Source organism: Halichoerus grypus, chromosome 14, assembly GCF_964656455.1.
Source record: "Halichoerus grypus chromosome 14, mHalGry1.hap1.1, whole genome shotgun sequence".
In the NCBI taxonomy this organism is placed as follows: Eukaryota; Metazoa; Chordata; class Mammalia; order Carnivora; family Phocidae; genus Halichoerus; species Halichoerus grypus.
The window spans coordinates 4436032-4449381 of NC_135725.1; the positions used below are offsets into that span (position 1 = coordinate 4436032).

General features: G+C 50.8%; 1 protein-coding gene across 2 annotated transcripts in view; it reads right to left on the minus strand.

Annotated features, from left to right (window-relative positions):
* The window catches only part of ROR2 (receptor tyrosine kinase like orphan receptor 2), a 193146-nt gene that overhangs the window by 35509 nt on the left and 144287 nt on the right, over positions 1 to 13350 (minus strand). For both annotated transcript variants that reach the window (XR_004917448.2, XM_036092659.2), the window contains exon 2: positions 12448 to 12525. Coding sequence is in view for 1 of the 2 variants with exons in the window: in XM_036092659.2 (XP_035948552.1) it covers positions 12448 to 12525 (78 nt within the window). In the remaining variant the exon portion in view is untranslated. The remainder of the gene's footprint in view (positions 1 to 12447; positions 12526 to 13350) is intronic.

Here is a 13350-nt window from a genome sequence, read left to right on the forward strand (position 1 = left end):
CCCCTCCCCCCAATGCATGCACACTCTCTCAAAAAAAAAAGAAAAAGAGAAAGAAAAAAAACAATAATAAATGTTACTTTTGGAAGCATGTTTCTCAATTTTATGGCTACTTCTTATCCAGACTCAATTTAGAATCATCCTGATAACTGATTTAAAAATTGGGGTGTGGATGGAGAGAGGCTGCATTTATAGATGATTTGTATAAAACTGCCCTCTTGACAATATGGAGAAAGCATGGTCTACATCTCTATCTCAGACATTCTCACCTATTCAGGAAAGCTTTGTCATTTTCTTCGTAGGGACCTTCACATGTATTTTTAGTATTAGTAATTAATAATTAGTAACTAGCATCCTATAATTCTCCTTACTATGAGAGAATTGTTTTATTTCTATCTAAGTGTTTTAAAGAAGGCTTATAGGACAACTTCTGGATTTCTACATATCGCACTAATTTCCTCTTGCTGCTATAACAAATTAACACAGACTTAGTAGCATAAACCAACACAGATTCATTATCTTACAGTTCTGGAGGTCAGAAGTCCTAACATCAAGGTAACAGCAGGGCTGTGTTCTTCTGGAGGCTCTGAGAGTCTCTGTCCTTGCATTTGCAGCTTCTGGAGGCCACACATGCCCTGGCTGCTGGCACCCACCTCCCCTGCATTCAGCTCCACCTCTGCCTCCATCACTATGTCTCCAGCTAGTGACCCTGACTCTCCTGCCTCCCTCTTATAAAGACTTCTGAGATTACACTGGGCCCACCTGGATCATCCAGGATCATTTCCCATCTCAAAATCATTAACTCAATCCCATCTGCAAAGTCCCTGCAGCACCATGGAAGGTGACATGTTCAGAGGTTCCTTGGACATCTTTGGAAGGCCAATATTCTGTCCACCATGTATATTTTTCTTTTATCTTGCACTTTACTGAACTATCTTCTTAGTTATAATAGTTTCTAAGCTGACTATCTTGGATTTTCTATGCAGATATCTTCTTCAAATAGCAACAGAGTGGCCTTTTTGTTTTTAAAATTCATTCGGTTCACATATGTTTTTACTTAATTTTTTTGTTCAATAACAGTTCTTCTCAACAATTTTAAATACTGATATGGTGCAAACATACAAAAAATACAAATAGAAATATAATAGATACCAGTGTACACATCAACATTTTATGCTAACATTTTACCATATTTGACTTAGAACACTTTTTTAAAAATGAAACATTCTAGGATGCAAAGAAAATCCACACCTCCCTATTTCTCCCTCCCTCTCCTGAGAACTGGTATGCACCATTCCAATGCACATTTCTACTATTTTATATTTTTAGAAATTTTCCCTGAAAGATCATCTTTGCTAGTTTTTTTTTTTCACTCAAAAATCAGCTTGGGATTTATCTTTGTTGATGTTCATTTATTTTAATGATTGTATAATATTTCACTGTGCAAACAAACCATGATTTATCTTTTTTCCAACTGAGGGGCAGTAAGCTATACCCCCATTTTATTCCCCACATTTTTGCTAGTGTTTAATGACTACCTGTATACATGTCTCATCTTGCACACACACAAGAATATCTTGAGAGTATCCACCTGGATGCAGAAGTGATGTCACAGGGCCTTAAAATCTCTCGTTTATCTAAGTCTCAAGAGTCCCTGAAACCATGCGTGCTCACTATCAACGTCAGTGAAATTGTTTCCTCCAAAACTGTGTCAACATTTGGTGTTTAGGGGCTTAAAAATGTTTGCCAATCTGATGGACCTGAAATAGTGCTGTTTCACGTTGCATCTTAAGAATTTGTCATGAGTTTGAGTGTCTTGAAAGTTTGCTAACCACTGGGCTCTCCTTCTGCAGCTGTCTGTTCAAATCTTTACACTGCTGCTCTTTTTCTAACTTCTGCGGTTAATGAATTTTCTTTTTCTAATACATGCATTCAATGTGCAAATTCCCTTCAACTTTTTCTTTAGCCAACTAGCAAATTATCTAATCTCCATAAGGTTGGCCAGACCCAAATATCTTGTAACTTACATTATACTTTTTCCCTTTTAGGTACAAGTTATTGAAAATGTTCTTAACCACACTGTTGTCACAGAACATGGTCTAGGTGATGATGATTCTTTGATACCACAGAGATTTGTTTTACAGGATAGCACAGAGATAATACTTATAGTAAATGTTGTACATTTTATTGGTAAGAATGTGTTTTCTCAGGGAGCTTGGGTGGCTCAGTCGGTTAAGCATCTGCCTTTGGCTTAGGTCATGATCCTGGGGTCCTCGGATCGAGCCCCACATCGGGCTCCTTGCTCAGTGGGGAGCCTGCCTCTCCCTTTCTATCTGCTCCTCTGCTTGTGCTTGCTCTCTCTCTCAAATGAATACATTTTTAAAAATCTTAAAAAAAAAAAAAGAATTTGTTTCTCTAACTGCTCTGTGGGGGGGTTTATATATTCCCAGTAGATTAAACTTGTCAAGTTTTTCAAATTTTTAATATGCTTATCTATTACTTTCAATGGCATGTGTGTTCACTGATTCTGTATTTGTCAGATGACTATTAATAATTCTGTCAAGTTGTGTTTATGTATTGGAAACTATGTTGCTGGGTGCCTAAACTTCAGTCTTTAGATCACTGTTTAAGGCTTTTGTCTAAAAGAACATTTTATCTGACATTAAGGTAGCTACCAAGGGTACTTTGGTCTTACACTGTATTTTAAATTTTTTTTAAGATTTTATTTATTTATTTGACACAGAGACAGACAGCAAGAGAGGGAACACAAGCAGGGGGAGTGGGAGAGGGAGAAGCAGGCTTCCCATGGAGCAGGGAGCCCGATGTGGGGCTCAATCTCAGGACCCTGGGGTCATGACCTGAGCTGAAGACAGATGCTTAACAATTGAGCCACCTAGGTGCCCCTGTATTTTTAATTTTTTAAATCATTTTTTATGATTAAATTTTAGAGATGAATCTTGCAAACAACATTTAATAATTTAACACGTTAACTGATGTGTCTATATGGGTGAACTATGAGTTTTTTAACTGGCAAGTTTCATCTTTAATGTTTTCATTTTGTATTTTATTCTTCATTTCATTTTAATCCTCCTTTCCTGTTTTCTACTCGATTTCCTTCTTTATTCTCCATTTTTCCCTTACTGATTTATTGGCCATAAATGCTTCCCTTAGAGAGCAGGTTACTTAGGTGTCTTCTCATCCTGAATTATATTTGCTCTTTGGGTAAAGGACTGAGTTTGTAAACACCCTCAGTCTTGGTCTAAGGCTAACCTATGACTTTCACACTTGAGTGACAGTTTAGCTAGGTATGGAATTCTAGACTGGTGATTACATTGCCATCTTCTGGCTTCTGTGTTTACTGCTGCAAGTCAGGCTAGTTCTTACTCCTTTCTGGGTAATCTGACCTTCCCCTCATAGGCTACTTTTCATATTTACCCTCTGCCTTTGCCATTCCCATGTATCTCTAGCTGTGAACTGATTTGTATGTAGCCTTAATGGGCCTCAGTACCATTCCCAATTCCATCAATTCTGTAAAATTCTCCACAAATACCTCATTGTTTCTCTATTCCCCTTTATCTCTCTTCTGAAATCTCCTTCCAGATAGATGCTGAACTTTCTCCTGTGTGTGGTTCCTCAGTATGCTTCACTGCTTTTATATTCCCTATCCCTTTTTAATCTCTAGCTGTGCACCATCTGCTCCTTGACCTGCCCATCAAGTTTCTCATTTCTCTGACTACATTTTTTTTATTCCTAGAAGGTCTGTTTGGTTTTCAAACTCACCACTGCCTTTTCTTCCTTTATCTTTAATCCTTCTGGCTTCCTTGTTTACTAGCTCACCACTCATCCCAAGCCTCTCCAAGTGTGCTTTGTAATTTTCCACTGTAGGGCTGATTTTCCTGTGGGAACCCCTTGCGGACTGGGTTCCTGCAACAGGCCGTGCCAAATTTTCATGTTAACTCTTGGGCCTGGGATTCCCCCACTACATTCCCGTCATGTAAACTGGGTTTCCTGAGGTGTGGGTCCAAGTCTGATTTCTCATGGGAGCAGCTTCTGTGCTTGCACCCTTGAGCCAAGGTTCAGGCGAGGACTGGAGTCCCTAGGTCTCCTAGCTTGCTGCCAAGGGCTTACCTACCACACTCAGTTCTCTGGACCCCACGGATTCCCTCTGGTTTGATGCTGAAACCCACGGCTCCTGCTATAGCTGAGCCTTGCAGAACTGTTTCTGTAGTGGGATGATCATTCAGAGGCCCTTATTTAGGGTACAAGAAATGTAAATTCTTTCATTTTCTGAAAGGCAAATTTGATATTTGTTGCAACTCTTATTTCTCCTGATTGAAGGAAATGTAATACCTCTGATTCCAAGTGAAATCAGTAACACTATGGCATTTATTTATTCACATGATCTCAGCATTTTCCCAATCCCGGGTATTCTCTCTAGTGTAGCATTTACGTTTGGGGGCTCTTCCAGCATCAGTGCTTTGGAGAATGTGATGCATCTGCAGAAGCCCATTGCCCGTCCCCAGCTTTTGCCAAGGTGCCCATGACTTACTGGTGTTCCTTCTACTCTGGACCCCATGGATGCACCCAAAGCCACATGGGGACACCATCTTACGTCGCTGGGGAGCCCATGTCATAAGCTCATGATACCTGCAGAACACAACTCTTTGTCTCAAATAAACTAAACCATGGGGACATTCTCCAAGGCTGCTAACAGAGTGGGACCACCTCAGGTGGATCCTGCCTGGCAGCCCAAGGCTGTCACAATTCTGCCTCCTCCCTATTCCTGGCTCCTAGGCATTTCTCCATCTCTCTCTCTCTGCAAGTTCATCGAAGCATTTACATCTTCTGCTAATTTTTGTGGAGCACTTGTATGTAATTTAAGTGGAGTGTGGCCAAGTTTGTTTGGTCCACCACTGTAGCCATCATTAATTCTCTGGAGGCCAAAATGAAAGCCAGAAAGTAAGTTCTCTCAAGATGAAGCACAGTGTTGCTCTGGCCCTTGGCTTTATTCACAGGCACCATTGAAACTCCCGGCTTCATTTCCCTTTTGTGCAAAATATGGGGTTTGTATAACTTTCGCTAAGCTCTCTTCTAGCTCACAAAGCTCCCTTTAGGGCCACCCCAAACTTCTCCAGACATGACTGAACAGCCCAAGTGGGGCAGGACACAGACAACTGAGAACCTGGCTAACTTGGATCAGTCGGCACCCCACAGTGTTAGAGGGAGAACAGAAGTGTTCCCTTTTAATTAGCCAAGAAGGTTTCTCCTGCTGCACAGCAGGGTGGTTTTAACAACGATGCTAATGGACTCCGTGGCCCTGCTGCCCGGGCCAGCTCTCTGCTCACCCTTAACTCCGGACAGCGGCGCTCAGTCCAAGCATGAAAACACACCGAAGGCAGAGCTAACAGGAGAACCCATCACCATGGGACGCCAATCCTGCCTCACAGTCAGATCAGTGATTAATGATTTTTTTTTTTTTAAATCCCAGCTGACCGTCCACATGTTCACCAACTTGGTCAAATTACTTAGGTGTCTGAGGAGCTGCTTGTTTACCAGGCCACACTGACTGGTCTGGGAAGGAGATAAGGAAAGCCATATGCGCTAGGGGTCACAAGGTCACAGGGCTTTGACTGGTGGGAGATAAAACAGACAACCTGCCTCGCAAGGCAGGTGAGCAGGAGACCCAGAGAGCCGCACGGAGAACATAAAGCTGCTTTTCTCTGGGGGAAGCATTTACAGGCCAATAAATCAGCCGGGGGCAGGGGCAGTGGGTCACTCCCGCCCAGACGTTCCCGCTGAGCTGTCTACTGGTCTGCACAGAACCGGGGTGGACGAGCAGAGGAGCCACAGGGGCAGGACAAGAGGATGCGAGGTTAGCAACGATGCGCATCAGAGGACATGGGAACAAAGGAGCAAAGGAAATCTGAGGCCCTGAGGAAGAAGTACGTGTGAGTGTTTGCACGTTCGGAGGAGGGTGCCCGTCCTGTCGTGCGGTGAATGGTGGCCCCAACCACATGGGTTGGAGCCTAATCCCTGGAACCTGTGAATGTGTCCTTATTCGGAAATAGGGTCACAGCAGATGTAATCACGTTAAGGTGAGGTCACATGGATGGGTCCTCGTCCAATGGCTCGTGTCCCTATCAGAAGAGGGACATCTGGACACAGACGCACAGAGAAGACCATGTGACAACAGAGACGGAAAAGGGAGAGATGCGGCCACGAGCCCAGGAAGTCCACGCACGGTGGGCATCTGGCCTCCAGACCTGGGAGACGGTAGATTTCTGTGGTTTGAGGCACCTAGTCTGTGGTCCTTGGGCATGACAGCCCTCGGAAGCTACTGCAGGGGTACAGGGGACGGAGGAAGGAAGAAGCCAGCCGACAAGCCGACACCTCTGCACAGGGCGACGTCGGCAGCCTCACAAAGGGGCAGGGGCATGAACACACGTGCACACGGCAAGCAGACCCAGACTCAGGGGAACAGATGGACAAACTCAGAGAGAAATACACCCAAAGAGCAGGTGGAGGGGAGCACATGGGAGCTGGTGCACAGGGACATCAGGCGGAGAGATCCAGAGAGCAGAAGCGCACACGCGAGCACACACACACACGGAGAGATGTTAAGACAAGCACGCACGGACAAGCCCATTGCACTGTGGTGGCCAAACCCGATGAGCTAAGGAAGAACGGCCTTCCTCGGAACCGTGGCGGCCAGCTGCAGCGGCTCCTTTGCGGCTGAAGGGCAGGTAGCCAGAGGCGACCCCTGCAAGGACAGGGGGCTGGGATGGGGGGCGGGGGGGGACTCTGGGAAGAAGGGGAGATGAGAGGAAGGTGCGGGGGCAGGAACCAGCCTCGCTACTCTGGGAGCTGGGGCGCGTCCCCGCCCTCCCCGGGGAGGGTTCACGTGCACGTGCACGACGCCTCTCCCCCACGCTCAGCCCGGGACAACACGACTGTGCATGCTCTGAAATCTCTTCTCCGTGGGTTATGGTTTTCTCCCCACATCGTTCAGTCTGGCCACGTCCTGGACAGTCCAACGGGCGCTGCAAATCCACGGCAGCGGGAAGGAGCGAGGGTGATCCATCAATGGCCTTCCCCCCGGGATGGCACCAAGCTCAGAGCCCTTCACCCGATGTCTGCAACAGGGGGTGAGGTTTTCAACTTAACCCGTCAGCCTTGGAGCCCTCACACCTGCAGCAAACCCCAGGAAACCATCACAAGCGCACACACACACACACACACACACACACCCCAAAAGTTCCAGAAACGGACCCAACACATACACTAGTCAATCCATGCGTCCTACATGGTCGGGAACCCAAGGCTCAGGAGACAGAACAGCAGGCCTTGTCACCATGCCAACGCGGAGCTCTCTGCTGACTTTCCTGTTCCCTCTGCCCAAGGAGCCCTGGGGGGAGCCGCAGGGGCGGCCTGGTGAGTAAGGCATCACCGTCTGCCCTGTGATTAGAATGCCCTTGAGAGCACCTCTAATTGCAACGCAGCCTCAAGCGGGAAGAGTTCGGAACTCCCCTGCTGGGTTCACGGGGACGATGAGCAGCTCTCCTCCCCAGACGGGAGACGGGGGCACACCGGGGCTGTTTGCGGAGGCCGCCAGCCACACCAGCCCGGCAGCACCGCGCTCGGGCTCTCAGAAGTGATCTACTTCCCACAAACATTCCAAAGTACTGATTTTACAAAACCTAAGACATGTTACAGATGCACTTAAAATACAGCCTTGCTCAGGAGTAGATGGCCTGTAGGCCAAATGCATGCTCTTGTTAAGTGTCATGCCGCTAACAGGGACAGTGATAAAAGCGCCACGAATCATCTTACTAGTGCATCTACCGTAGCAAGGAATACAGGCTCCTGGCAAATGGCCATCCTGCGTTAACGCGGCACTTTAACTGGAGTCCTGGGACCGGCCGCAGTCCTGCGGTGACGGCCCTATGGCATATGGAAATTTCAGGCACACTTTTCAGCTGTGAAGTCACAAAGTCTGTGGTGTTTATTTTCTCTTCTACGGAGGCTTTTTGCTTGGGGATCCTTCTCTCTGAGGACCAACCACCAACTCTGTATGTATCAGGTGCTCACTACTCGCACAGTGTATCCAAGCACAAACGCTGTGTACACTTGGACCTAATTCCCAGATCCGAGTCTGCTCAGGAGAGGCAGAGCGGTTCTCTCACCCAGGGACTGGCCTACCGGCCGTTTTCACCCGCCTGTGCTCCTACAGACCGGGGCGCATCACAAACGCCAGCTGGATTACAGAAGTGGCTCCTATGGTCCATCCAGCTATTATTACTTTCTTGTAAGATTTAAGCCAAATGGGGCCAAGCAGTGACGCTCCCCGAAGCTGCACAAAGAAGCACGTGGACTAATGAGTCTGGCATGGCCATGCCGACGCCTTCTGTCATGGAGCCGAGGGAGCAGAAAGGAAGGGCAGAGGGAGTGTCCTTTTGTGCAAAAGCCACAACCCAAAAAGAAGTAACATCACACGACAGAGCGAGAGAACAGGGCTGTAAGGCAGTGACTGGGGTGTCCCTGAGACTCCCTGGGGCCATTCTCTAGGATCCTGTCCCCAAGGGGCTGCTGAGGTGCAGACGCCTGGAACGGAGGCACATGCTGACGGTCACACTGCCACACAGTATATGCCTCCTGCCGCTGCCTCCCGGGTGAGTGCTGTGCCCCGAGCCTCCTATGCCTCCGGTGGCTGGGGGCGCTTGGGCCGCAGCGGGTGCTGGAGCCCCCTCCAATCCAGGTGTGCGCTCTGGCCAAGCCAAGCTCACCTGGCGGCACTCAGCATGCTGCACCACCACGCTGTGGCCTTCCGCTTCCTCTTGTACTGCCCCTTCACAGCATGCACGCACGTGCGCGTGCACACACACGCGTGCACGTGCACACATGCACGCACAGACACACGCATGCACACGTGCACGCACTCATGCATGTACACGTGCGCACACACAGACACACGTATGCACACGTGCACACACTCATGCATGTACATACATGCACACGCAGACACGCATGCACACGTGCACGCACTCATGCATGTACACATGCATGCACACACGCACACGTGCACACACTCATGCATGTACACACGCATGCACACGTGCACGCACTCATGCATGCACACACATGCACACACATGCACGCACACATGCATGTACATGCACAGACGCATGCACACGTGCACACACTCATGCATGTACACACGCACAGACACTCATGCACATGTGCACGCACTCATGCATGTACACACATGCACGCACACAGACACGCATGCACACGTGCATGCACTCATGCATGTACACGCATGCACAGACACACATGCACACATGCATGTACGCTCATGCACATAGACACACGCATGCACACATGCACGCACTCATACATGTACACACACATGCACACATGCACACTCATGCATGTACACACAGACACACATGCATGAGCACACAGCGACACATGCATACACACACACATGCCCGCACACGCACCCACTTCACCAGGGAACGTCTGCAGATGGTGTTTCTGTGCCCTGGAGAAGGGAAGGCAAGCTTCCAAATGCCTCAGCGGAAGCACCCACGGTTTTCACACAATCACATGTGGGTTAACAAAAACAGACCGGAGGCAATCAAATCCCCACTAAGCAGAGGGCATCACAAAGCATGCAGTTGTGGGTTTGAGAAATTGCTCGAATACCAAGAAGGAGGACCAAAAATACCACCCAAGGCACAGAATCTGACTTCTCCATGTTTGGAGCTTGTGGCTGGGTGGGAATAAGAATTCCTGAGAACACTCAGCCCACAGTCATTTCCGCACCTCAGTCAGCGAGTGCGTCTTCCTCCAAGTGGACCTGCGGGACCTTCCGCCCTGCAGCCGCCTCTGCCCCCCATGCTGCTGGAAGCACAGCTGTGATTGGGGGTGCTCCCACCCCCTCCTGACCCAGCCCAGGCCCCCTGGAGGCCTGCCCCCTGCACCTGCCGGGGGAGTGGGGGGAGGCTTGGGCAGGTCCGCTGCAAACACGGTTCCCCTGAGGAATACTGGAGTCCACAAGGTGAGTGCAGGTTAGATGTGGACTCTACCTGTGGCTTGTCCACCTCTCCTCAGCCAGCCCCACCTCCCCCCTGCTTGCTCCTCACCTCCCCCCTACCAGCCTCCTTGCCTCCCTCCCACCTGCCCCCTCCCCTCCCTCCCATCTGCCCCCTCACCCCCTCTTACTACCCCTTCCACTTCCCCTCCATCACCCTCCAGACCACCAGGAAGATCTTCTCAGAGAATGATCAGGCTACACCGTGTCCCAGGCCAGAACCTTGCACGGTGGAGGACGGCACTCCTCAGAATAAAACAGAACATTCTCCCACCACCTAAAGAGCTGTGTATGTCTACCCAGGGCTGCCCAACAGAACTTTCCGTGGTGATGGAATGCTCTAGATCTGTGCTACGGTGGCTTTAGCCACGAGGCCACTGAGCACTTGAAATATAGCTCAGAGGACTGAGGAACTGGATTCTTAATTTTATTTAATTTTAATTGATTTAAAGACCCACACATGGCTGATGGCCTCGGTATTGGGCCATGTTGGTTTAGCCCCGCTGATCCTTCGGACCTCAGCTACCCCAGCCCTTTCTCTCAGCTGCCCCAAGGCACCGAGCTGTCTTGACCTCAGGGCCTTTGCCCAGGCACTGCGATGGCCCAGGATACCCCTCTCCGTGACTGTCAGCTCTTCAGATCTCAGAGTAACATCCCATCCTTTGCCAGGACGCCCTTCCCTTCCTTCCAGCTCACCGCACCCGTCTTCCTCCGAGCTACTCTGTCAAGGACTCAGGATGCTGACTCCCCAGTATGGGAAACATCATGAGGCAGAGACCACACACAGTGGTGCTGTGTTGTTCGGGTCACCAGCATGTGCCCGGGCCTCACACAGCAGCTGGTACCGAGGGCCCGTCAAGAATACGTGTGGGCCATCTGGCCTGTGGGCTAAGTCAGCCTTTTGAGAAATGATTTCAGAATCTAACCATCCAAAACGATCTTCCTTCTTAAGGAATGTTTCCCGAGGCCCGGCATCCAGAGCACAGGCCTTGCCCCCCTGGGGACACATCCCTGTCCTGACAGAGGCCCTGCCCCCTGCAAGTGCCCTGGGTCCCTGTGAAGCCTTGTCATCACCAACTGAGCAGGCAGAGCTCCCCGTGCCCTTGACGGAGACGGCTGACCTCTCAGCACACAGCATGTGCTGGTGAGCGTTCTGGAACCAGGAGGGATCTGAGCGCCCCGTGTGACCCCAGGAAGCCTCTCAGGACCTGCAGGGACACGCCGGCCCCTAGGCTGAGGCCAGCAGACTTGAGTCCTGGCTCAATACCCAGAAGACCCAGCCATGGACACGTGGAGGAAAACCTTCCTGAGGGGTTGTGGGACCCTCAATGTACAGGTGGCTAGGAAATTAGTATGGGTTCTGGTCTTTGAATAATTAGAAAGAAGTTAAGCAGAAATAAAGTGAATGTCTTACTAGATTATCGTTTGGCATTGCATCGGGTCTCCCGGCAATGCACATTTGAAGGCTTAGCCCCCAGGGGGATGGTCTTGGAAGGTGGGCCTTTGGGGGGCATCAGGTTAGATGAGGTCACGAGGGACCCCCACAAGGGGGTCAGCGCCCTAGTGGGAAGAGCAGCTGAAACAGGCTCTGCCACGTGAGGCCGGGGTGGGGGGCGCCGATCGCAAGCCAGGCAGAGAGACCTCAGCAGAACTGACGCTGCTGGGCTCTCGCCCTAAACTCGCAACCGCCAGGACTCTGGGGAATGAATTCCTGTTGAGGAGGCCACCCATGTGCAGCAGCTGGGTTGAGACAGTGATCTAAGACAACACGGTGCCCAAGGGTAGAGTGGGAAGGGGGCCAGCCCCTCAAGGACCTGGGCCGGATCCGAAGAAGTATGTCTGATCGACTCTGCCACCCTCATATTCCTACAAAGTGTGCCCCGTGCGCCGTGACCCAGACAGGGGCCTGTGGGAAAGGCCGAAGCACAAGACAGAGAACCTGCCTGCCCACCTGACGTCCACCTGGCGCCCACCCACTCTGGATGAGGACATGGAGAGAGTGACCCCCAGAGGACCACCACCTGTCAGCAGGGGACAGTGGCCGAGCCAGGGGTCCAGCTCCTCAGGCTCTGCTAGGGCCCACGGAGCTCCCCACAAGGCCCCTGCCTCCCTCCAGTGGCCATCTGCCCACCCGTGCCCTGTCACCTGCCACCATCACGTTCCACCTGGCTGTAACCGCAGGGGCAGCGGCTGGCACGCCCCACGCCCACCAGCAGGGCAGCGCTGGGTCATGGGCACCCCGCCCCCCGTGTCAGCAGCCACACCTCAAGTAGAGATGGCAAGCTGACTGGTGCCTCTCTATGTGGGACCCCGAGAACACGTTCAAACACCTGCCCCCAGCGCTCCTTGCACTTTACCTTTCAGAGTTGGAAGAGGACCATCCTGTCCATCCATTTGTCCCAAAGGGTCATTCGGGTCAGGAGTCTCCACTTCCCCTGAGCAAAAGAGCACAGCACGTACGTTAGTGAGAGTTCACTGCAAGGCCTTCACTTCACTTCTCGTGCAAAGATGACAGTTTTCTAGCAAAACCGCCCGCTGGGTATAGAACACCTGGAGGGATGAGCCATTACGGTAACTTCCAGGGGGCTCTTGGAGCATCAGATCTGGTATAATAGCAACAGTGATCCTTGACGTTTATCCCAAGTGCGGTAGAATGCAGATGCTCTGCAGGACGCACCGATGAAACCAGCATGCGACCGAAGCCCTGAGCGCCATTCAGGGCAGGAGAGAGATTCAAACACTGGTCGGCAAAATAACACACCGCTGTAGCCGGAGTCTGCAGGTCGCCCTCCAGATACTGGCCTCTGGTAGTTCTCAACCAGGAACACCACACGAGGACGTGGGCGCCCGTCCCTGGATCCTGGGGGAAGGAAGGGCAGGTACGACGGACGCCCTGGCTCCATATCCCGGTGTGGCCCCTGTCCCCTTCACTTCCAGGCTGTCACCCGGCAGCCTGGCCTTGACCGGGTCCCACTGGTCGGGGGCAGGGGAGGGTGGAGGAGAGCTGGTGACGTCAGGGGTGGCTCTGACAACATACCTGGATGGATCTGGGTTTGTGGCTTCAAGCCTACCAAAGAGCGGGACACACACGCTGAGCATCATGTGGCTTAGAAAAACGGAAATCCTGCCCTGCGACACACGGACGAAGCTGATGGAAACAGCCAGACACAGAAAGACAAACACATGGCTGACGAGGTCCCTGGAGTCGTCAAGTTCATAGGCAGAAAGCAGATGGCGGGCACCAGGGCTGGGCCCGGGGA